The sequence below is a fragment of the Lepidochelys kempii genome, chromosome 9, assembly GCF_965140265.1.
Source record: "Lepidochelys kempii isolate rLepKem1 chromosome 9, rLepKem1.hap2, whole genome shotgun sequence".
Classification (NCBI taxonomy): Eukaryota; Metazoa; Chordata; order Testudines; family Cheloniidae; genus Lepidochelys; species Lepidochelys kempii.
Window position 1 is genome coordinate 7,836,672 of NC_133264.1, and position 23,977 is coordinate 7,860,648.

At 49.7% G+C, this 23,977-nt stretch overlaps 1 protein-coding gene across 4 annotated transcripts in view; it reads left to right on the forward strand.

Annotated features, from left to right (window-relative positions):
- Positions 1-23,977, forward strand: part of DVL3 (dishevelled segment polarity protein 3) — a 45,236-nt gene that overhangs the window by 8,459 nt on the left and 12,800 nt on the right. For all 4 annotated transcript variants that reach the window (XM_073359180.1, XM_073359179.1, XM_073359183.1 and 1 more), the window contains exon 2: positions 19,623-19,692. In XM_073359180.1, the coding sequence (XP_073215281.1) occupies positions 19,623-19,692 (70 nt within the window). The remainder of the gene's footprint in view (positions 1-19,622; positions 19,693-23,977) is intronic.

The following is a 23,977-nucleotide window of genomic DNA, read 5'->3' on the forward strand; positions in this document are numbered from 1 at the left end:
GGTTTACTTTTGCCTCTTGTCCTATTAGTGAGCTAATGATGACAGTATGGCAGCCATTGTTCGGTCTCCTGGTTTCCATTTAAAATAAATGTTTGAGAGTCTTGTTCTGAACTTGGCAGAGCTCCATTCCGCACAGGGCCCTTCGCTCCCTTTGTAGCCTGGCTGCCTTTCAGCCATGTGTCTGGGTGGTGCTGCTTGGGGGCAATGTTAGTGTCCCCTTTGCCGGGAGCAGTAAGGGGGTGGGATTGCCAGGGAATTAGTGTTGTTGGCTGGCTTGGAGTTGGTGATGCAGATGGTGGTAGCTCGTGCCCCTTGTGCTCATGGCTCAGGATGCTGAGCCCCTGCCAGTCGCTCTCCTCAAGCTTAGCTCCCATGTACATGACTTGTTTGCCCTTGGATTCCCCACCTACTCTCATCTCATTGGGCAGCTCTGTGATTCGTCTCCATTGCAGTGTCCAGTCCAGTGACTGTTGTCGTATATTGTTGTAATAGCTGTATTGTTGTCCTGTTGCAGTCCACTGCCCAGAGGACTGGCTAATCTCTGTCTCCGATGAGGGCTTCTCCTGAACTAGGCAATCGCTGAACTGGTGCCATGCGCTCCCTCGGCAGAGACTCGGGCATGGCTGTGCAAACACTAAGAAACAAGCTTCTGCTCAGTCTTGTGGATCCCCAGGAGGCTGACAGGACCAAATGTGTTTGAGCTGCAGCATTCTGGCCCAGAGACCTCTTGAGCTATGGAAGCTGATGTGCAGAGCTTGGCTTGATATTGCTCAGCCAGGAGGGAAGGGGAGTGCGAAAAGGAATCTCGGTGTGGGTCCCTCAGCAGCTCTTTCTTCACAGTCGTGCTTGGTTTCCATCTTCCTCACAGAAACCAGCCCCTTTTTCTAGGCAGTCAGGCCATACGCCTTTCTCTTTAGCTATGCAGAGCACATTGTTAAAGTTCCTTGTGTCCTTTCTGAGGCTTCTATGATGTAGGTTAGCGGAAGCCACCTGTGTAGCTGTTGGGGGCGGTGTAGGGTGACCAGATGTCCCGATTTTATAGGGACAGTCCCGATTTTTGGGTCTTTTTCTTTATATAGGCTCCTGTTACCCCACACCCCCATCCCAATTTTTCACACTTTCTGTCTGGTGTGGTGGGAAAAGGCTATGCAGACTCCCCACTGCAGCTGATGGGATGTTTCAGTTTATGCAGCTCCTGGAATGAGAGAATCGGTTTGATTCTGCTGATCCGTCACCTCCCCTGCCCGTGAGCTAGCCTTGGCTGCGTCCCATATAAACATCCCAGAGAACACAGCAGTGTCCTGGGCCAGGGCATTGCTTTTACCTGACTCTTTGTGAAAGCCCCTGCAGGGCAGCTGGGCGTGGGTGAGTTTGGTTTGTAGAATGCTGTGCAATCTGCTGATGTGGACATTGCCTGTGTGTTACCCAGTCCTCTGTGCATGCTGGATGCTGTTTGGGTTGCGTGGAGGCTTATCAGATAGGGTGACAGCCAGAACCCTGTTTGGTGTTTCCGATTGATTCCCTCCTCTTTCCCCTCCCACCCTCTTGTTTGTTAGCTGGAGGCTGCTGCCATGACCTTTGCTACCTGGCTGGTGGTTTTCTGGAGTGTTTGTAGTGGGGTGGTTCTGTCTGCAACATCATGTGATCCCAGCCCTCATGGCTGCTTGTTCAGATGGAGCATGTGAACCCCATCATTTCATTCGGGAGGGGGAGGTGTTAGACAAGACTTTGTTGGAAGCTACTGTCCGTAGTACAGTTTTCAGATCAATTCTCCCTGACACATTTTTGAGGCACTTGGAGCAGATCTGATTTTTGGGAGGTTGGGTCAATCTCTCAGCTATTTTGGCTCCATAGCAAAACCTTCCACTCCCTCTGACCACGTCTACAAGAGAGGTCCCAGTCATTATTCTTGTTTATAGAGTGCGCCAGGGTGCTCTGTACTGTGTGCGCCATCCCTGCCTCAAAGGACTCTCAGGCTAAGCAGACGAGCTTTTGTGACTCGCAGATGAGACATATTGGCATCTTCCTGAGCTTCCTTTCTGCTGCTCTGAGGCTCTTGGTCTGGCTTTTCTCTCTCTCCAGCCTTGTGCTGTTGGGACTGTGATAATTACAATGGGCCAGCACAGTTAAGAGCTAAGTTGCTCTGGTAGCTTTGGCAGGCACAGAGTTGGAGCCGGGCTCTTCTCCCCTGGGCTCACAGTTGTACAGGCAGTATTGTTTGGAGTTGGAACAATTATGATTTTATATCAGTTACTTTCTAGATTGGGGGGAAAAAATTCCCTAGAACTGCCCCATCGTGGCTCAAGTCTCCAGGGCAGTGGGAGCAGCATTCAGTCAGTGTGTCATACCGGCTGGGCTTTGAGTTGGTTGTCCCCACTCTGCTCTGCCTGCCTTGCTGGCCAAGATGTAAGTAAAACTACAATGAATTCCCGTAATAATGACTGAACTGGCAGGAAAGAATCAGGCTTGTTGGCCTTGGCATTACAGGCTCCGAACTGCACTTAAGCTTTAAATCCCTGGGAGGGAACAGGCTTCCTCATGCCCCCCAGGGTAGGGACATAGGCTTCCCCATAGAGAGCAGCTGCTAGGAGAGAACTAGCAGCAGCCCTGTCTGGGAAAGTCTTTCCTCTCAGCTGACTTCTGGATCTGCCCTTGCAGTGCTGAGAAGAGCATCTGCTGAATGACCTCCCTCTTTGTTGCCAGCTGTCTCAGTGACTCATGCGGAGTGCTGGGTGTGAATGAGACAGGCTGTGTTTGGGTTTCTCTGTTCTCTGATGCCCAGCAGCTGCTGCCATACACACTAGTCTACCTCAGAGATGAGTCTAAGGGCCAGTCAAACAGGATTGCATTCTGGGAGCTGTGTCACAGGCTTGGATTACAATGGAGAGGACGTTTGTGCTGAAAGTGTAGGCTTAAGAGTCAGGTGCCCTGGATTTTGTTCTTAGCATTGCCACCAATTTACTGACTTTGGCCAAGACACTTCCCTTTTGTGTGCCTTAGAGTCCCCCTCTGTATCATTGGGGTAATACTGACCTACTTTATTGGGCTAGAGATTAGTGTTTGGAACGTGCTTTAAGATCCTTGGCTGGGATGTGCTGAGAAAGGGCCAGGTCTTATTCTAGCCTCATGGGGTGAATTCCAGAGGGATTTATTGTACAGACAGGGTTCCTCCTGAGTTGTTAGTAATGTGGGTGTCCTAAGAACTTTGCTAGGATTTCTGATGGAATTCTTTCCTAAACTGGCCCCTTGTGATGTGTCAGCTGTAAATCCAACCCTTTCCGGCTCTGTAGTGAGTACCAGGGTCTGAAGAGAGAGCACAGAGGCTAGCAGTGAAAAAGGCCTGTGGATGTGTGCTCATCTAGGCCTTGTCTTCTCTAGGGGAAAAAATGTTTTATTTTTACCATTAGTGTTTATCTCTGCCTGTTAATGTGTGTTAAAAGTACAACTGCCTTATCCATAACTTTACCACGTTAATTACCATCAGTGCTTAATTTGTAATGAAAGAGGTGCCGGGTCTCAAGCAGTATTTTTACTTTCATAACTAATGTGGCAAGCATCGGTGCCGGGGCTATGAACTGCCAAACCTAGAGGTGCCTCAGCCCCGGCACAAATTAAGCACTGGTTACTATCTGTTGGCAAAACAAACTTTTTTCTTAGTTTGGATGCACCCCCAGTCTGGCTTGCAGGTACTGGGGCAGTTTTATTCTCTAATGCACTTTTTCTAGTGTTTTGCCCCAGTTTAGTTTTAAATGTCTGAAGCAGTTGGATTCCCACCTCTTTTCTAGGAAAATGATTTCCCTGGCAGGTTTCTCTCCTGGCAGAGTTCTCGCTGATAGCTTATGTTATTCCTTTTCTTAATAATATTCTCTTTCTCCTACCTACACTCCACTGTCTTCCCCTGAATAGCTTTTCATTTCTAGGAGGCTAGTAGCAAGTCACTGTACCTGTGACTCAAGAGTCCTGTGGGTAATCTATACGTGGGCAAACCAAACTGTTCACTGTTGGAGATTTTTATGCTGTTTGGGAGGAGAGCATCATGTACCTAATGTACAATGAACCCTGCAGGGCAGCTTCTGGTCTACCCTTTTGTGTTCATTGCAGTGTCTGAGTCATTAAATAGCTGGGGGTAATGTGCAAAATATTGCACTAAGTGTGACTTTGGTACTTGATGTGATCACCAGTTTGTTGGCAAAGCTTTGAGAGTGCAGAGAAGTTCATTAGGGTGCTAGTCATTGTGGTAGCTGACTCATCCGTGTGTTACTTAGACCTTCCTAATGCAACCTCTCTATTCCCACAAGTGAAATCAGACTAGGCCAGGAGATGCCTTCATTGTAGTATGGTAGAGGGACTTGCATTATAGATACATTTTCAGAAACGTACAACTTTCTCCCCAAAGGGCCCTCTTGGATAAGATTTCTCATGTTAACTGGAGCCAAAAGGTGGATTATTTTGGTATGCTGATAGGATTTTGTTTGTCTGGACCTTCTCTCCCACCTCCCCCTCCCCCAAGAATCATGGTGTGTTTGTCACCCAATTCAGCTGCCTTTTTATGCACGTATATCTTTAATCTGGGCCCTTTTGAATCTTCTAGTCCCCCCAGCTGACACAACCCTCCATGTGGCCAATGCCTTGGGCTGTGCTAAGTATGGGGAAATTGCCTGCTGCTTGTGTGCTCTTCCTGAGATGTGGAGTTCATATGCACCTGAGTTGAGATGTGCACAGTAGTCACATGCCTGTGTTTCTATGTGATCCTGTCTGGATCTCCCAGTCTTTCAAATGCGTTGTCATAAAGCGCTCCCCGTGACTTAACTGCGGGGCAAGGAGAGACATTCCATGCAAATGCTGTATTATTGCTTCAATACAGTTAAGAGTGAGGGAAGTGGAAGTCCTGGGTCACATAACAACTCTGCCCATCCTGCAAATACACTGGGGCAGGAAGTGGATCTGTTGCTGAGCATAATTATCAGCAATGGGCCACTCTGAAGTGGTGGTGGAAAAGGTTTAACTAACTGCTAGTGTAACCACTTTTCAACACTGCAACAGAACTCAGTATTCTGTTGTTTATTCACATAATAGCTGCAGCTTGGGCAGAAGCAAGGCAAGTCCTACCACCTTTCACTGTGTCTTTTCCCTGCTCTGGAGAGACCGCTACAGGATTGGGGCCTGGCAACCTAGATTTGCTGAGACCGCCAAGAAGAGGACCAATTTGTGCCAGTTGTGACAGTGATCCAAGAGAAGCAAGGGAGCCAAAGCAGAATGACTTTAATTTTGAGGGGTTTCAGAGTAACAGCTGTGTTAGTCTGTATTCGCAAAAAGAAAAGGAGTACTTGTGGCACCTTAGAGACTAACCAATTTATTTGAGCATGAGCTTTCGTGAGCTACAGCTAGCTCACGAAAGCTCATGCTCAAATAAATTGGTTAGTCTCTAAGGTGCCACAAGTACTCCTTTTCTTTTTAATTTTGAGAACAGCCTGGGAAGGGCTGGGGCTGCTGGGACTTTCCCTGTCCTGCACATTTGGCTAAGCTGCTGCTTGGAGCAGTATGCCATTCCTTGAGGGAGTGCTTGACTTGACTGGTCAGTGTTAGTTTTGTTCTGTAACTTGCTCGCTCCCTGGGTCTCTGTTCAGTCCCAGCACATCCTCTTTCTTACTAGGTGGAATCAGAGCATCTATCTTTCTTTTCTTGTTCTTCCAGTTGCCAAAACCAGTGTCCCCTTCCCTTCTGTTTCGCTTCCCTGGACCCCCAGGTCTGGTGTTTGCATGGCGCTGGGGGTAGTGCAGAAGGCAGGACTAAACCAAGAGACTTTGGCCTGGTTTACACTAAGGGGTTAGGTTGAATTTAGCCACGTTAGGTTGATTTAAAAATGACTAGGTCCATGCAACCAACCCCGTTCCGTCGACCTAAAGGGCTATTAAAATCAACTTCTGCACTCCTCCCAACGAGGGGAGTAGTGCTAAAATCGATCTTGCTGTGTCGAATTTGGGATAGTGTGGACACAAATCGATGGTATTGGCCTCCGAGAGCTATCCCAGAGTGCTCCATTGTGACTGCTCTGGACAGCACTTTGAACTCCGATGCATTAGCCAGGTACACAGGAAAAGCCCCGGGAACTTTTGAATTTCATTTCCTGTTTGGAAGTCGTGGCGAACTCAGCAGCACAGGTGACCATATAGTCCCCCCAGAATCGTAGAGCGTAGAATGTTCCTACGCTCCCCGTATCATCTCCGTCCCTGAGGTTACCATAGATTAGAAGGCAAAAAAAACGCACTCGCTATGACATGTTTTCCGAGATCATGCAGTCCTCCCGCACTGATAGGGCACAGCTTAATGTATGGAGGCATTCAGTGGCAGAGACCAGGAAAGAATTAAGTGAGCACGAAGAGCAGAGGCAGAACGTGATGCTGAGGCTAATGGGGGAGCAAACGGACATGATGAAGTGTCTGTTGGAGCTGCAGGAAAGTCAACAAGACCACAGACCCCCTCTGCATTCACTGTATAACCGCCTGCCCTCCTCCCCGTGTTCCATAGCCTCCTCACCCAGATGCCCAAGAATGCGGGTAGGGGGAGGCTCCGGGCACCCAGCCACTCCACTCCAGAGGATGGCCAAAGCAACAGAAGGCTGACATTCAAACAGTTTGCTTATTGTAGCCACACTAAAAATCAATGTGGCTTTGTCCTTCCTCCTCCCCTTCCCCACCCGGGCTACCTTGTCCGTTATCTTATTTTTGTTTTTAATTAATAAAGAAAGAATGCATGGTTTCAAAACAATAATTACTTTATTTTGAAGCGGGGAGGATGGTTGGCTTACAGGGAATTAAAATCAATAAAGGGGGGTGGGTTTGCATCAAGGAGAAACATACACAACTGTCACACCGAAGCCTGGCCAGTCATGAAACTGGTTTTCAAAGCCCCTCTGATGCGCAGCACACCTTGCTGTGCTCCTCTAATCGCCTGGTGTCTGGCTGCTCAAAATTGGACTCCAGGCGATTTGCCTCAATCTCCCACCTTGCCATAAATGTCTCCCCATTACTCTTACAGATATTATGGAGCACACAGCAAGCAGCAATAACAATAGGAATCTTGGTTGCGCTGAGCTCTGACCTAGTCAGCAGACAGCGCCAGCGAGCTTTTAAACGTCCAAAGGCACATTCTACCACCATTCTGCACTTGCTCAGCCTATAGTTGAACTGCTCCTTACTATTGTCCAGGCTTCATGAGCCATGGGAGCAAGGGGTAGGCTGGGGTGGGTGCGACCTCATGGTGCTGCCAGCTGGGAGAGCAGCCTGAGGCAGAAGCCTCCAGCTCGCATGATATTCCAGGCAGGACTGAATCTCCGTGAGACGAAACTTAAAGAAGAGACTAACTTGGAGTCTCTGGGTCCCATTTGGTGCTCCAAGAGGAGGATAGCCATGTCTGTCCAGGCGCCCCTGATCAACCTCACCAAGGTCTGCCAGGAGCACCCAGGAGACGCATGATGGCTATCAGTCCTACTTCACCATCTGCTGCGAAGGCAAGGAGCTGCTGCCATGTAGCAATGCAGTACTGCGTCTGCCAGCAGCACCCAGGAGACATACAGTGACGGTGAGCTGAGCGATCTCCATGCTTGCTGTGGTGTGGCGTCTGCATGGGTAACCCAGGAAAAAAGGCACGAAATGATTGTCTGCCGTTGCTTTCACGGAGGGAGGGGGGGCCTGACTACATGTACCCCAAATCACCCACGACAATGTTTTTGCCCCATCAGGCATTGGGAACTTAACCCAGAATTCCAGTGGGCAGCGGGGACTGTGGGATAGCTACCCACGGTGCACAGCTCTGTAAGTCGATGCTAGCCACGGTAGTGAGGACACACTCTGCCGACTTAATATGCTTGCTGTGGACATACGCAATCGACTGTATAAAATCGGTTTCTAAAAATCGACTTTTATAAATCGACCTAATTTTGTAGTGTAGACATACCCTTTGATTTGCCTGGAAAATAATCTTTGTTATGGTGGCCCTGCTGAGAGTCCATGCTTGTCCTACAGTAGGTGCATTGCTCTAGTGCTGGGTCCTGCCTCTGGGGAAGAGCCTGAGAAATGGCTGGATTTAGTATAAAATGCTCTTAAGATCTGTCCCATTCAGAATTCATTCTGTGAATTTCTTTCAACTTCCTCTGAAATGACTGTACTGGCCACTGTTGGAGTCAGGAGACTAGGCTAGCTGGTCCAGTGGTCTGGTCTGGTCTGGTCTGGTCTGTCGGTTCCTATTGTCCATGCCTCCTCCTCCCCCAGTAGACAGGTGTATTTCTGTAACTGTCTCCTTGCAGGCTGATCATTCCAGCCACATTGTTTTTGGTGCTTTTCTTTGAATTCTTCCCAGTTTGCTGACATTTGTCTGGTGGGCACTCTATACAGTACTATGTGTGTGATTTCTTCCTTCCCTGCTTGGCTGTGGTGCAGAGGAGTTGTCCAGTGATTGCTCCTGCTGTGGTTGGAAATAGTTCTCAAGCTGGCTCTCGCTCTCCTCCCCTGCATCTGGGAGGAGAGCGAGAGCCAGCAGGGGAATTGGTGCAACTGCTCGCCCTCCCTTCCACCAAAAGATATGCTGGGATGTAGAGTCCCGGATCCGTGACTATCCAGTTGTTTCTTAAGCCATCATCCGCAGCTGCCCTGGCCCGACTTTTGGAAAGGGGCATATCCACTTTTTTGTGGTTCCGTCTGTCATTGTCTGGGGCTGTTGCTTTGTCATACTATAAAAGGAGGTGATTTGGTGCTTGTTATTTCTCCCCTGTTGGCTTTGTAGAGGCTGTCTGTGTAGGCACAGAGTGCCCTGGTCAGGAGAGAAGTTGCTGTTGATAGTCCCACAGGCCATCTGGAGACTTTGTGAGCCTGTGGAGAAAAGGACTCAGGATTCTGCCGCTCCCCACAGCTGCCCCTCTCTGTCCTTACAGGGCATTTCATTGGAAATGGGAGCAGGGTGTAGAAGGAACATAGTTGTTTATCTGAAGTCATGTGTTTGGGAAAGAGCCTGTGTGAAATTTACGTTTGCTAGGGCTGAGAAACATGACTTTGTCCTTTAGATGCTGCTTCAAAGGAAATAGCCATCAAGGCCCAAGAATGGAGCTTTGTAGTTGCTCCCACATAAGGAAGCAGCACTGGCTTCTGCTCACTGTGGGAAGCGGAGGTGCCCCATCAGTGGGTGCACTGCCTGCCATTGTCCAGCCCAGCATCCCATATGGAGTCATCCTCATGCTGGCCTCAGAGGTGTATGAGTAGAACTCTCAACCTCACCCACTGCCCTTGCTTTACAAGCCCCTCTGGGCAGCTGCACTGTGGGAGGCCGTAGGTGCTGAGACTACTGGAACCTTCTGGCCTAGAGTCTGATTAGCAAGGTTGTGCCTTCTCCTTCATCCCGAATGTCTCATGTTTGGGCTTCCCCCTCCCCGCCCTTCCCAGTACTCTTGCACTGTTGGATGGGGCAGTGTGAGGGTAGTATGTGATGGTTGGCGACAGTTTTCCCTCTAATTTTTCCCACACATATGCGGAAAGAATTTTGTTATGTGCACTGATATGGAGATGATGTGTCACACATCACCTCCGTATTGGTGCACATACGCAAAATTCATGTGGCAGGGGTGGGGCCGAGGGGTTCAGAATGTGGGAGAGGGCTCAGGGTTGGGGCAGAGGGTTGGGGTATGGAGGGTGAGGGCTCTGGCTACGGGTGCCAGCTCTGGGGAGGGGCTGGGGATGGGAGGCTTTGGGTGCAGGCTGCCCCGGGGCTACAGCAGGGTGACACCTCTCCCTGGGCTGGACTGGGTTGGGGCCGGGGGAGGGGTGCCTGTCCCCTTGCCGTGGCGGGTCCGGGGCTGGGTTGGGGCTGGGAGAGGGGTGCCTCTCCTAGGCCCAGCCCAGCCCCGGATCTGCCGTAGTTGGGGAAGAGGCGCCCCTCCCCCTCCTCTGGCCACAACCTAGCCCCGGCCCAGACCTGCTGTGGCCAGGGGAGAGGTGCTTATCCCGGGGCCCCAGCCCCGGAGCTGCCATGGTGGAGAGAGGCGCTTCTCCCTGCTGCAGCCCTGAGCGCCTGTGCGGTGCTTAATAGGCTGCCGCGCAGCTGTGAAGCTTAGGTGGAACTTTGGTCGGTGACATGAGGCCAGGGTGCACTCAGAGGCCATTTTGTTGCCTCCTCCCCCTCCCTGGGCAGATCTGTTGTTAAACACATACCGATTGTTCACGGGGTGGGGGGGAATAAATCCAGTGAATAGTCACTGTCCTCCCAACAAATGTGTGCCCAGGACTCATACGTGATTTGGAGGTGTCTGCCTGGTTTTGTGCCTGACCAGTTCTGCTCTGCAAGGAGGCTGCACTGCTGACTGGTCCAGGAATATGGTCTGAGAACAAAGGGGCTGTGCTGGGATGGGCCTGTTGTGCGGAGAGGCCAGGAGGAGGGGCTGCTGGTGAGCGAATTGTTTTGTGGTGACTCCCTTGTTCCCCAGGTGTGGAGGTTGAGTTGCTCAGATCCCCTCTTCTCCCTTTTTGCCTCTCTTTGCTCTCCCGCTGAGTTGATGCTTTTCCAGGAATGAGCTGTTCTGCTAACCCAGCACATTCCACAACATCAGCATTTTTTTGGCAGGAGCTTTGCCTGCTGTTAAGAAAGAGCTGGAGCTGGCTGGGCTTCTCTCCTCCAAAGGCCAAGGAAGGAGGGCCTCCTCCTGCCTGCTACATTGCACACACAGGGGCTCATTGATCTTCTCATCCCTGCCTGCCACACTACATGTACTGGCAGTGGTGTGGGTCAACTCCTTTGTTGCAGTATTCCTCCATATCCCTGGAGAGCTCTTTGCACCTCCTTGCTTTGATGTTTCCCTTGCTTCTCGCTTTAACCCCTGTAAGGTCCCAGCCCCTGCAGGTAAAACAGAGAGCGTGTTACGTTCTCAGGCAGCCTGGAAAACAGTAACATATTGCAAAAAGAAAAGGAGGACTTGTGGCACCTTAGAGACTAACCAATTTATTTGAGCATAAGCTTTCGTGCAGCTCAGATAAATTGGTTAGTCTCTGAGATGCCACAAGTACTCCTTTTCTTTTTGCGAATACAGACTAACATGGCTGTTACTCTGAAGTAAGATATTGGAAGAACTGCAGAGATTCCATAGAGAGCTCATTAACGAGCTACTAAATAAGAATGTGAAGTACACCGGATTTGTTGTAAGCACTGGGTTAGCTACTGCCATTGGCCCCGTAGATCTTTCCTTCCATCTAACTGGCTAGTCCCTGCTTTTTCCTCAGCATTCCAATGGGAGCTGAGCTCTGTTCTGCTTGACATCATCAAGCTGGCAATTCCTGTTGGATAGTTAGTTGGTACGTTGGTGAGTTTCTTCTCTCTTCTGTCAGCAAGCGTTGCAAGGGGAGTTGACATCCAGGTACTACAGTGATGGGTGCTGTATCGTGTGCTTAATCCCTATGTTCGTATCTTTGACATTGCTGTGGCGTCTCCCAGCTGCTTGGATCCAACTGGAGCTGAGCAGCACGGTAGGCTAGGCTCTGTTGTTTTTGTTGGCCACCCCTCACCATTCAGATGAACCTTAAAAGCCACCTTCGGATTGTGTTTAGCCCACCCTAATATATATCCATCTTCTTTCAGTTGCAGCTTCTCTGAGCCAGTTTTCCCTCAGCAGGAGCCCAGCTTTCAGTCCTGGGTATGTTGTTATGTCTGCTGGCTTGTCCAAGGTTTCCTGAATTTGTCTGTAGGGAGTTTTTTACCCAGAGGCCCTTCATTCATTCCCCCAGTGTGGTCCCTTTAGGCTTATCTGCTACCTTTGTGGTTGACCTTGTAGACTAGCTCATTCTGCCCCAATGAGTTGAAGCTGCTTGGATTACAGGAGTGGGGAGATGGGCTTATTTTTAGTTGGGGTGTTTCCTTTTGCCCTAGCCAGAGGTCATGAAAGTGGCTTTGAACCTTCAGAGACCTGGAGAATGGCTCCTTTGATGGCTTCTTTAAACATTGTTGTGGGGGTGGATGCCAGAGGTGTCTGCTGGGCAGGGCAAAATTAATTAATGTGGAAATGCCTCTGTGTCTCCTGCAGTTTTTCCCCCAGCTTCCTGTGTCTGTCCAGACTGACAGGTCTGTGGAGCTTGTGCAGGGTGGGTCCTACAGCCAGATGGTTACTCTGCAGCTCGCAGAGATCCAGGTGGGAGAGGCCACTGTGGGTCTTTGGCTTAATTTGATTTCTGGGCCTCGTGCGTAGTTTAGTTAAATCTTGGTGCTAGACAGGCCTCTGAGGTCAGTTTGCTTATTTCCAAATCCTGTTCCTTCTGCATCTCTGGGCTGGATCAACACTCAGTCCTGGGTGGGGTGGCATGGAAGGGGGTGCCCTCTTCACTGAGCACAAATCCAGCAGGAGCTGAGTGTGTCTGCCACCTCCAGCTCTGGGACATAGGGCCTGAGCTGGTTTCTTTTCCAATCATTGAAAGGGCTATTCTAATGCTTGAGTGTCTGTCTAGGGCAGAGAAATCATAACAGGAACCATCTTCTTATTGTGTGTACGGTGCCTAGTTCGGTGGGGCCCCGATCCCTAACTGGGACCTGTACACTATATTGTAGTATAATAATAGGTGCCTTGACAAGGCCTCATGACTGCAGTGATGTGAAGCAGGCCAAAGGAGCTCTTTAGGAGCTGGGAACTATAAAGAACTTGCCCAACAGTGACAAAGGAACAGTGAGTGACCAAGGTTTCATTGAAGTCAGAGTGCTCAGCCCTTGGGCTGGGGAGAATTTCACGCCCCCTTTGCCTGTTCTCAGTTTGAAGGAGTCATGGCCCTGAGTAGCCCTGCTGAAAAAAATCCTGCATGACTGATTCCTTAGATTCCAAGGTCACAAGGGACCATTGTGACCATCTAGTGTTATCACCTGTATAAAACAGGTCATAGAAGTTCCCCACAGTAATTCCTTTTTAATACAGTATATCTGAGGGAGCGTGGGAGGGAAGTTGTTACAGTTGGGTATGCGCATGTTCAGTCTTTTGCTCCTTCACTGGCTCCATTACTTCCCTTAGCAATAGGAGCACCAGGGGGTAAGACTGGTTTTGAGAGACTGTTGAGTTGGCAGGCCAAAAATGGCAGAGCTTGGTGATGTGCTTTAGTTCCTGGGTGTGGCTTTCCCTGCTGCCTCTGTGAGCAAGCAGTGAAACAAAACTTGAAGACTCCTTGTAAAGTTCATTTTATGACTTATGCAGGAGAACAGATGACAGGTGCTTGCTATGGCACTGTGTTATTGTAGGGTCCCAGTTTCGCAGATCAGTTGCTTTACAATCCCTGCTTCCCAAAAACCTCAAACGAAGGCAACTGTGTGATGAAGTTCTCAGCAGCACATTGGGACCAGATGATGGAGACACTTGAGGACAGTTGGGGTACAGTATATTGCCTTCTGAGAGGGAAGGCTCAAGGGAGCTGGTGTGCAGTTGAGTCTGTAAGCTCCTTGTGCTACGAAATTGGAATGCCGAGGAAGGTATTGCTCGTGGGGGCTTGGGAAAGGAGTTTGAAGGGACGCGACAGTCTCATCTTGTGCTCCTAGAGCCCTTCTCACCCCAGCATGCCTTACAGACTTCGTGCATGTGCATCTCCCAGCCATAAAACGTAGTTCAGTTGGAGGTTGCCTCAGTTACTTCAGTGGAAGTGTAATGTAAGGTTGCGCTCAACATTGAGTTCTAGCCTTTCTGAGAAAATGCCACTGTTCTGTGATGGGTTTTTCCTTAAAATAAATTAAGCTTTTTGCTTATGAATTTCCTTAAATTGAAAAAAAACCCTCTGTTCTGAAGTTTTTCCTGATCTTCAGCCTGCAACTGCCATTGCTGAATTGAATCTCCTAGCTCACTGCTTTACTCTGAGGCATTCCTTTCCATCCTTGGTATAATACATGCCTCAGATGCTTTGTGATCACATTATTGCCCCCTCTTCCATTCTCAACCTCTTCCCCACCCCTCAAACTATGCGGATTTGGGTTTTCTGATCTCTTCTCCATAAGTAAGTTCCCGGGTGCTCTTGATAATTTCAGTGGCTTTTCTCTGTACTTCCTTCCGTTTGTCATTATCTTTCTGTTAATGAGGCTTCAGAAGTGAACACGATTCTGGATGCGGTCATCCCAAAGATGCTCTGGAGGGAGTCTATCCCCTTTGTGCCCAAGAATATCGCTGCATACGCAGCTCAAAACTGCATATCCAGAGATAGCTACTCTCACCCCCAGGCTTCTCGAATGTTTCCATGTTTCTACTTCTGGGTTTCTCCTTCCCACTGAATCTCTCTCTCTCTCTTTTGCCAGATGCATTAGCTTTCCTGCGCATCCCTGGTAGCCAGTGGGCCCTGTCTAGGAGAGCCCTGGGCTGGAGTGATTCCCATAGCTCCCCCATAGCCAGCACTGCTGTGTCAGCAGGAGGCACTGCAGGGAAATGGGAGAGGCTAAGACTCCAGCAGCTGCATTTGAGGCTACCTGGTAGTGGCTCTGGAGCCCAGGGGCTCCATCGGGGACACAGGCCAGCAGTCTCCAAGTACTTGTTTGATTTCAGCTGCCTCCTCTCCCCCTGCCCCATTCCTGTTACCTTCCCCTCACCCCCATCCATCCTGCTGTAATATATGAAATCCCCTGTGCTTGTGAGCCTGGGATTGGGTCTCTCCGGAGGACACTCTGCACTCCTCTCATCCATGTGGAGTGATGGGACCAAGATGAATCCCAGCCTCCCTGCCCCAAAGCTACTAGCCTGCAGGAAATTCCCTGCTTGGTCACCTCTGCCGGTGGAGGGGCTGGCAGCCTGGAGGGTGGTGTTGGGGAGGAGCAGTTGGCTCTGCTGGAGGGAGAAGGCTGCAGGAGGGTAGGGGTCTGATGAGGGCCTGAGCTGGCTTCCTCGCCTCCCTCTCTATTCACAGGCTGCCTCTGCCCCTCCCCCACCGGCATGGGAGCAGATGTGCTGCTTGTGTCAGCGTCTCAGCAGACAACTGTTTCACGGATACCCAGCAAGCCCAACCCTAGCTCCTGCGGCCCTCCCCCAGCCTGGCTCCGTGTACAATCCGCCTCCATGTCACTGGGGGATGGAGCCTGAATCATCCGCCCACTCACCCTGCCTCCCCCAGACCCATCCTCCTTCCCGCAGGTCCCTTTGTTGGAAAATGCCCCACAGAGGAGTGGGGCAGTGTGAGGAACGCTGCCCAGGGGCCAGGCCCTGTGTGCTGTTTGCGTGTGGCGTGCTGCTCTGCCCACGGCTGCTGCGCGCCGAGTGCCATGGGTCGGGCTGAGGCAATGTGTGCAGTTTGTGCGTGGCAGATTGCTGCAGAAGGCAATGCAATGTGCTGTCGTATATACGGCCCATGGAAGGCCACATGCAGTCAGGGGAGGGGCATCTTTATTGAGGCCCAGGGTATCTTCAGTCCTCTCACACCTGGGGCTGTGCTGCCATGTACTGACCACATACCACGTAGGTCGCTCTTCGGGGATGATATGAAGGGATGATGGGCTGTGAAGAATACAGATCCTGTCTGGAGCAGTTTCCCAGCCCTGTTGACTGCTGGGCTCGGTAATCTCTGTGGGTCGCAGAGCCATTGCAGTCTGCTCTGTGGCATGTGGCCTGTGCCACGCTCGATTGGGCAGGGTTAGGGCTGCCCACTAATAGCTAGGAGTTCTCATTGGATGGGAGAGGATATCGTTTCTCAGCATGCACCAGAGCTACCCAAACCTAGTGGGTCTGTTAAACCCTTGTAGTGTGAGGCCAGCCTGCCTTGTGCACAGCAAACCAGGGGTAGTTCTCCTGGGATCAGCCTTGGCCTGGCAGCCTGCTGGGCTCCACAGGGCTGCCATGGCTGCCATTAGGTAGAAGGGTCCTTAGAGAGCCAAGAGTGAAAAACCCCTTTCAGTCTCATCCGGTGCTTTGGGAACCCTGGGGTATGACCCCCCCAGCTGAGGCTTCTTCCCCAGGAGGTATGTGGCCCTGTTCTTCTCCATGGCTTCCTCCAGGGTTGTCCTGTGCAACCTATTGAGAACAGATGTGGCATTACGCACAGCTATCATGGGAGGCTGCCCAGCTCAGGTGTGACTGACCTGGGGTAGAGTGAGGTGTAGCAGGGAGGAGGACCTTAGCTCAGGATTGGGAGGCATCAGCAGATCTATAGAGTGGAGAGCCTAGGACTAGAATAGCATGGAGAGCTGTGCAGACAGGATTGACAGGCGTCGACAGAACTGGGCTGGGGCCGGGGAGGGAGGGAGATGGTCTTGTTCAGTTTCTGACGAGCTCATTGCTATCAAGCTTTCCTCTGGGGATTCTAAATATGTATTTCATTGCACGCTGGAATCCTGGTGGTAAATACATGATAAATAATGCAATGTGCATGCTAGGAGCAGGTTATGGAGGAAAGTTAGAGGGGTAGATTGGGAGGAGCTTGTCCATGTACTATGGGGAAGAAATCTGCTCCCAGCACCAGTGTGAATCCTGAAAGGCCTGTTCCCTTCCAGGAGCAACTGTGTTCCTTCTGTTTCTCTGTGGGGACATGGGGAGCAGATCCCTGGTGGGACAAGCCATTTGAAATTGTGGGGTCTCCCCTATCACCACTCCCTGCCCCCCAAAGCCAGCACACTTTGTGGGGCTATTCAGTCCCTTCCTGGCTGTTGGTCACTTTGTCCCTGCCGTGGGTAGCACTGCCCCCTTTCTTGCACTTGGGGCTCTGTGCTGCTAAGGAAGCTGCAGACAGTACTGGAAACTGGCTCTGCCTGGAGCTCTCTCTAGGAACTGGATGGAGTCCAGGCTGCCTATGTCAGTCTGAGTGGATGTTAGTGCTGCCAGGCAAGGAGGGAGTGTTGGGGGAGCCTTCCAGCAAGTGAGACGGACTGGCTTGGGTGGTGAAAGAGACTGGTGTCTCCTCAGCAATGTGCCAGCATTTGACACTTGCTCTATGGAGCAGAGCCACGCTGATAGCGTCAGTGGAAGACTTCACAGACTACAGGAAGGAACATTAGACTGGCAGAGTTTTAATCCTGGATTTGCTGCTGCCTTGCTGTGACCTTGGGCTGGCTACACCTTAGAGGAGGAAGGATTAATCTGCTCTAAATTGATAAGTGTTCTTGCTCTCCTGGTCTGTGGATGTATCTTTCCTTGTACCCAAGGGATATTGCCTTCTGGGCAGTTGTGGGATTGAGATGCTGCATCTCTTCTCTTCCTCCCACCCCACCCCACCCTCGTCCCAGTCCCTTAGGAACCACTGTTTCTCTGCCTTGGGAAGAGTTCATAACAATTGTGTGTTGACAGCCAGTGGTGATCTTGAAATCCATTTGGTTTCATTTGGTGACTCCCTTAATGGGAGCGTGTGGCACTGAATGGAGCAGCTCATATTGCTGCCAGGGTGGGGCAAAGCCTGTTCCCCGGATTTTGGCACATAGCATTGTCCATTTGCCTTTGATGCTTTAAGCGTGTAAATGCAGTTTGCTGCCCTAATTTCAGCAGCTATCTGAGCACCTATGCTCCCATGTCCCAGCGTGCTCTGCCTTGATCTAAGTGGCCAGGTTGCATTGCATGCTGGGCTGATGGGTCACAGTCCAGGGAAGACAGCTGCATCCAGTTTTATTTTCTGTAAGTTAGGGGGAAGCCCTTAGATATCTAGGATTGGGCTTATGTGGCCCTTGTTTTGTGCCTTCCTGCTTCGCTGTAATAGTTTACTTCCAGAGTGGAGTGATTTAAATCACCAATCTGAGCCATGATGTAAATAACCAAGCTGGAAACCCTGACTCACATTTAATCCTGTTTTGCATTTGCACTTTTTAGTTCTTTTACTAAAGAAAGGTTCTTTCTCATTGGTTGGTAGCTATTAAAACATGTTGCTTTGCAATGAAATATACCCTTTTAACTAAATTATATAGATGTATAATATCTACGCACACGTGCCCACATGCATTTATTTAAGCAATTATATAACTTAATATTCAGAATCTAAATTTTTATATTTTTTCTGATGTTAGAAAATGGTAAATGATACATTTCTTATTTACTAGATTAACTTTTTGTATGTGATTTTGTGTCAAGCTACATTTGGATGGAGATTGGAATGCAATTAAAAATGCTCAAAACCAGCATTTTAAAATTGTTTTTATTAGCTGAATAAAATCACCTTAAATGTGCTGGATATATAAAGAAAAAAAGTAAGGTTGTCAAAACGTGTTTTGCATTTAAAACTGATTTGTTAAATGAAGGCAATATTAACTGTAGTTAACAAAGTGGCAGATGGTTTCTGGTCACTGTAAGCCACACTTTCAAAGGTGTTTGCAGATAGGTGCTGTTTTATTTAATCTAAATTAATATATGGGCCAGAGGTGTTGTCATAACCAGTCACTGTCCAACAATAAACAGTGTTAACCAAGGTCTGGGGTTTGATATACAGAGACCTCAGCCTCAGAGACGATGGCGAACACACCAGTACAGCTTCTTTTAACCTTTTATTAAAGAAATGGAAAAGAAGGGAAAGCAGTTAAAGCATCTGAAATGTAAAGTATTAAGTAAGGCTTTCATTGTAATAACATTTCCTGCTCCCTTTCCCTTCAGTGGGATTTTGAAATCAATGAGAGTTGAATCACTGGGAATTAGGCACCTACCCTGCTTAGGTGCTTTTGAAAATCCACCTAGGTACCCCTCTGCATATTTAGGTCACAAATTACCTTTGTAACTCTGCCCTCGTGTCCCTCAGGATTTTAGTCATAGAGTGGAAGAGGAAAACAAGCTTTCCTGCTTTTTCAACTCCTAATCAGTTTGTCAACTTTGATGAAGCAAATATGCCCCACACCCGCTAGCTAAACTGAAATGAACAATAATGGCATTTCTGCACAACAGAAGTGGGAAGTACTTACATTTGGAAAAATGAAGATAGCCGCATCGGCTCCATTGCAAATACTGTAAATGATACAGATACTTAATGCATGGCATGTACATGGCGTGTACATTGTGACGTCTTTAAAAAGCTTGATTGGACCTCAGAAGATAAAGATGTTTTCCTCTGAGTCTGTATCTAATTCAAAACCCAGCACCCTTTACCTCTTTAGAAATTGAGGAGGGCTTCTTGCAGCATATTATATTTTAATGATTTCCATTGATCCTGGTGGTGTTAGGCCTTCACATAGCTGATCATAATTTCAAATTTAATTTTAAAAAGGTTTTTTTTTAAGTGCATTTAATTTAAATGTTAAAAAAATCCAATTTTCATATGATTTTACGTAGCGATTTTTATGCGCCCTGGTTACTTCCCTCCATTGGTTTCTCTCCAGGCATCCCCCTACTTGGCTTCTCTGGGCTCGGTTGAGATAGCTGAGCAGCGTAGGGTACTGAGCAGCTGGAGTCCATCCTGCCGCCAGTGCTTTCCTCACCCCATCAACCCTGCGACTGGCCATTTCTCTGAACTTGCAGTGGGGCCTTCTGCTGCCAGCGCCAAGGGGATCAGAAACGACACTGCAGCCCAGCGTGGGTGCCTCTGTGAACAGCAGGAGTTCCTTGTCCCTTCTCATCTCCTCCTGCCCCATGACCAAACTGATGTCTGATCTGATGGCTCAACCCAGAGGTTGCCTTCTGTGACCCTTAGCCATAGGATTTGAGCCTTATTGCTAACCTGTCCCATCTCTTTTGTCTACAGGGTCGTGAAGGAAGAAATCTCGGATGATAATGCCAAGCTTCCCTGTTTCAATGGCCGGGTGGTATCCTGGGTAAGCAGGCCTCTTGGCCGGATGTCTGTCTGTCTCTACATCAGACTACGCAACCAGCTGTGAAAATCACCATTCCCATGGTACATTGCCAGGTAGAGCAGTGGGACAGCTGTGCTTTGTACTGAAGAGGGACTAACTGTAGTAGGAGCTGAAGCCATGCTGAGCTCCTGAGTGTCTGGGCTGAGGGTACCACTTCCCATCCTAGTCCTGAACCCTAGAGCAAGTCTGTCCTGGGTCCCCCACACCCGCTAGGAAACAGTCCTGGAGATATAATAGTTAAGAACGTGTATCAAGACTTTTTGTAACTGCTTCCTAGTGTAGCTGCTGCTTGGAGTGCTGCTCTTGGCCTGCCTAGGGTAACCAGTGTGCCCTGACAGCGTGGTCAGCTTTCCAAGTTCAGATGACTGTAGCAAAGGGTTTTAAGTGCTCGAGAAGAAGACTGGATTTGACTGTTGTGAAGCCTGAAGGTACTGTCTGGGCAGCCACAGGCAAGCTTCTCCCTCCATCCCACACCAGGCACATGCTCTCCCCCTTGCCCTGGAGGGGACCCCATTTTGGGACACAAAGGCAGTTCAGTCTCCATGGCCCACTGAGCCCTTGCCCTCTCTGCTGAGGCTACAGATGATGCTAGTTGGGATGTGGGCATCTGCCTACTAGGAACTAAACTGAAATCCAACAGCTCATTTCCCAGGGGCCACTGAACGGTCCCCAAATGGAAGCCACCATCAGGCACTGGCGACCTAGGCCGGATGAGAGCCGATGCCTCCCAGTGCAGATAAATTACACACAGTCCCTGCCTCAAGGAGCTTACCATCTACTGTCAGACAAGGGGTAACAAAACGGCAGTGGTGATGGTAGGACAGTTGGGGAAGAAGGATGGGGAGCAGTAAGGTTTGGGAAATATGAGACCAGCCGGCTGGGTGTCCAGGGCATGCTACACGCATTATCCCTGCTATGAGTGTGTCTGAAAAAGGCACCCATGTCACTGGGGTTGAATCCTTTGTTTGTGAGTGCAGGGAATGGGGGCCTCTCTGCCGGCTCAGACACAAACAGTTGGCCTTTTTTTAGTTGTTGCCGAACAGTTTGCAATTCTCCCTCTAGTGGCTTGCTGGGCGCCTGCACTGCGCAGAGCGTGTCCAATTCCCATCCCTCTCCAGTATTTATTGCAGCTGCATCTATCTGCTCTGCTCTTCCCCTTCCCAGTTGCCTTTGTTCTTATGTGCTCGGTCAGTGGAGCCCGCAGGCTACGAGCCCTCTGCTCCCCAACTCCGTTTCTTTGCCATACTTCTAAATGCGGTTTGTATGCATGCACAGCAGCTGGCTTCCCCTCTTGCATCCTGATGGATTCAGGGCCTGTGGCTGAGCAGAGTCATGTCATATGGGTATAACACAGTTTGGTCCGATCTACCTATACAGAACCAGTCTGTGTTCTTGGTACCCCAGGCAGGTTAGCAACTGATACTGCTATAGATGGGGCCTGAGTTAATTGGACTCCGTGTGGGGCTGTCAGACATCTGGAGTTAGCAGTGGCTTTCAGCCCTTGTGCGTCCTGGGCAGTAGCACTTGGCTCCCTCTGGGCGCAGCTGACATTCCGACTTCCTCCTTCCCCCCCAAGATTCCCCATCGGTTGGTGGCTTTGGAAGCTGTGTGGTCTGTTCTGCTGCTGCCAGACAGGCTGGAGTGAGGCTATTTCAGGAATCTAGTGCTAATTTTAGCAGGGGGGATTGAGTCTGAAGCCTTCACAGCAGCTAAAGAGGCAGGGAAACTGCATGAGTGTTACTAAGCAGTGACAGACCCTTGCCCAACAGGGGAGGGGGAGTTCCAGCCTGGTGCTGTTAGATTACTGCCTGGATCCAGCCCCCTGTCTATCTGTAGTTATTTCTCTGTCCCCATTCCCACAGTGTCTAAATGGAGAGGGCCATGGGTGCACTTTTCAGAACCTGTCCTCTGACGCTTCTCTTGTGCTGGCAATTTAATCCTGAGCTCACCACACAACATAATCAATCCCGCTTTCCTGGGCCTCCCAGCCTCTCACCCCACCTTCTTTTGCAACAAGGTTTCTGCTTGCCTGGGGGCTCATTGGAGCCAGGACTTTGTTCACTTCTCTGAATATCTGCAGTGCCCTCTGCTGACAGAAAGCAGAGCTGCAGGTGGATTTTCCCAGCTGCATCAGGGAAGAGAGGTTATGATGCTATTGGAGACAGCAAAGTCCAGTTAGTGGCCAGCCAAGTCCCTCCTCTTCCACCCCTGGTGATCTTTCCAGCACTGCAGTGGACTATTCCCTGTTTGTCCTATGATCAGGCCCTGTCCCCTCCCATGGCTAGTGATAGGTAGAAGAACTGGGGCCCAGGTGGTCCAAGCAAGTAAGATCAGGGGCTGCCCTTGCTAGGCCTAGTACCTCTCGCCTCCAGCTCTCTTGTCGTTCTTGCTCAACCTGTCTCCAGACTCGCACCAGCTCCTGTTCTAAGACCGGTTTCAGAGTAACAGCCGTGTTAGTCTGTATTCGCAAAAAGAAAAGGAGTACTTGTGGCACCTTAGAGACTAACCAATTTATTTGAGCATGAGCTTTCGTGAGCTACAGCTCACTTCATCGGATGCATACTGTGGAAACTGCAGAAGACATTATATACACAGAGACCATGAAACAATGCCTCCTCCCACCCCACTCTCCTGCTGGTAATAGCTTATCTAAAGTGATCATCAAGTTGGGCCATTTCCAGCACAAATCCAGGTTTTCTCACCCCCCGCCCCCCCCCCAACTCACTCTCCTGCTGGTAATAGCCCATCCAAAGTGACCACTCTCTTTAAAATGTGTATGATAATCAAGGTGGGCCATTTCCAGCACAAATCCAGGTTTTCTCACCCTCCCCCCCCCAAAAAAAAAAACAAAAAAAAACACCACACACACAAACTCACTGTCCTGCTGGTAATAGCTTATCCAAAGTGACCACTCTCCTCACAATGTGTATGATAATCAAGGTGAGCCATTTCCAGCACAAATACGGGTTTTCTCACCCCTCCACCCCCTTTTTTCAAAAAAACACACACACAAAAACTCACTCTCCTGCTGGTAATAGCTTATCCAAAGCGACCATTCTCCCTACAATGTGCATGATAATCAAGGTGGGCCATTTCCAGCACAAATCCAGGTTTTTTCACACCCCCCTCCACACACACACACACAAACTTACTCTCCTGCTGGCAATAGCTCATCCAAACTGACCACTCTCCTTACAATGTGCATGATAATCAAGGTGGGCCATTTCCAGCATAAATCCAAGTTTAACCAGAACGTCCGGGGTAGGGGGGGACGGGACCAGCACTGCACTGGGCCAAGACCAAGGGACAGTGTCCGAATCCCCTCCTTGGGCCTGGAAAGAACTCGCTGCCGATCTCCTTGCTCTCCAGTGCAGGGAACATGCCATGTAGGAAACATATTTGGGTCAGCCAAGCCCAGCAATGAAAGGGGAAACAATGGAAAGGTATTTATTTATTGTTTGTATTACTGTAGTGCCTAGGATCCTTGGTCATGGACCAGGGTGCTAGGTGCTGTACAAACACAGAACAGACAGTCCCTCCCCTGAAGATCGTGCAGTCTAAACAGAGCAGACAGAGGAAGGGGTAGAACACACAATCAGAGTGAACAGTATGATGGCAGCAAACGGCATGTTAGTTCTATGATTTGATTTTTCTTTTCTTGGTTGGTTTAGTTTGGGGGGATCAGTTAAAGGGAAGAGAGAGGGGACGTTGAAGGGATGGAGAAGGAGAGAGACAGAGAAGGGGACAAGAGGGTAGGAGGAGTGATGCTGAGGTGAAGACTGAGGAAGGGGGAAGGTTGGAGGAAATAGCCAGTCAGCACAGGGCAGAGAAAGTCCAGTGAAAACTGTAGACAGTTCTCCAAGGAACCAATGGTCCCTGCTTTGGCTGCTTGTGCGGTCCCTGCTTTGGCTGCTTGTGTCCCTCCCGTCTGGCTCCTCTTTGTAGCTTTATCCCTAGCGCACGTGGCCTTGGTTTCTCTGTCTCAAAGGCTATTGATCAGCCCTCATAGGAAAGTGACTTCTGATCACCACTGTCCTAGGCTGCATTTGATTGGGTGACCTAGGTCCCCACCTCTCCTACAGACAAAGTTTGGGAATCATGCTTAAATGTAGTGCCAGCTAAACCACTTTCAAACACAGCTTGGCAGCAGTGTGGAGGGATATATCCAGTTAGAAACTGCCTCAGCTGGAGCCATCTTCAAACAGCTCCATAAAGTGTCTGGAGCATTCTGTCCTTTTCCCAACCC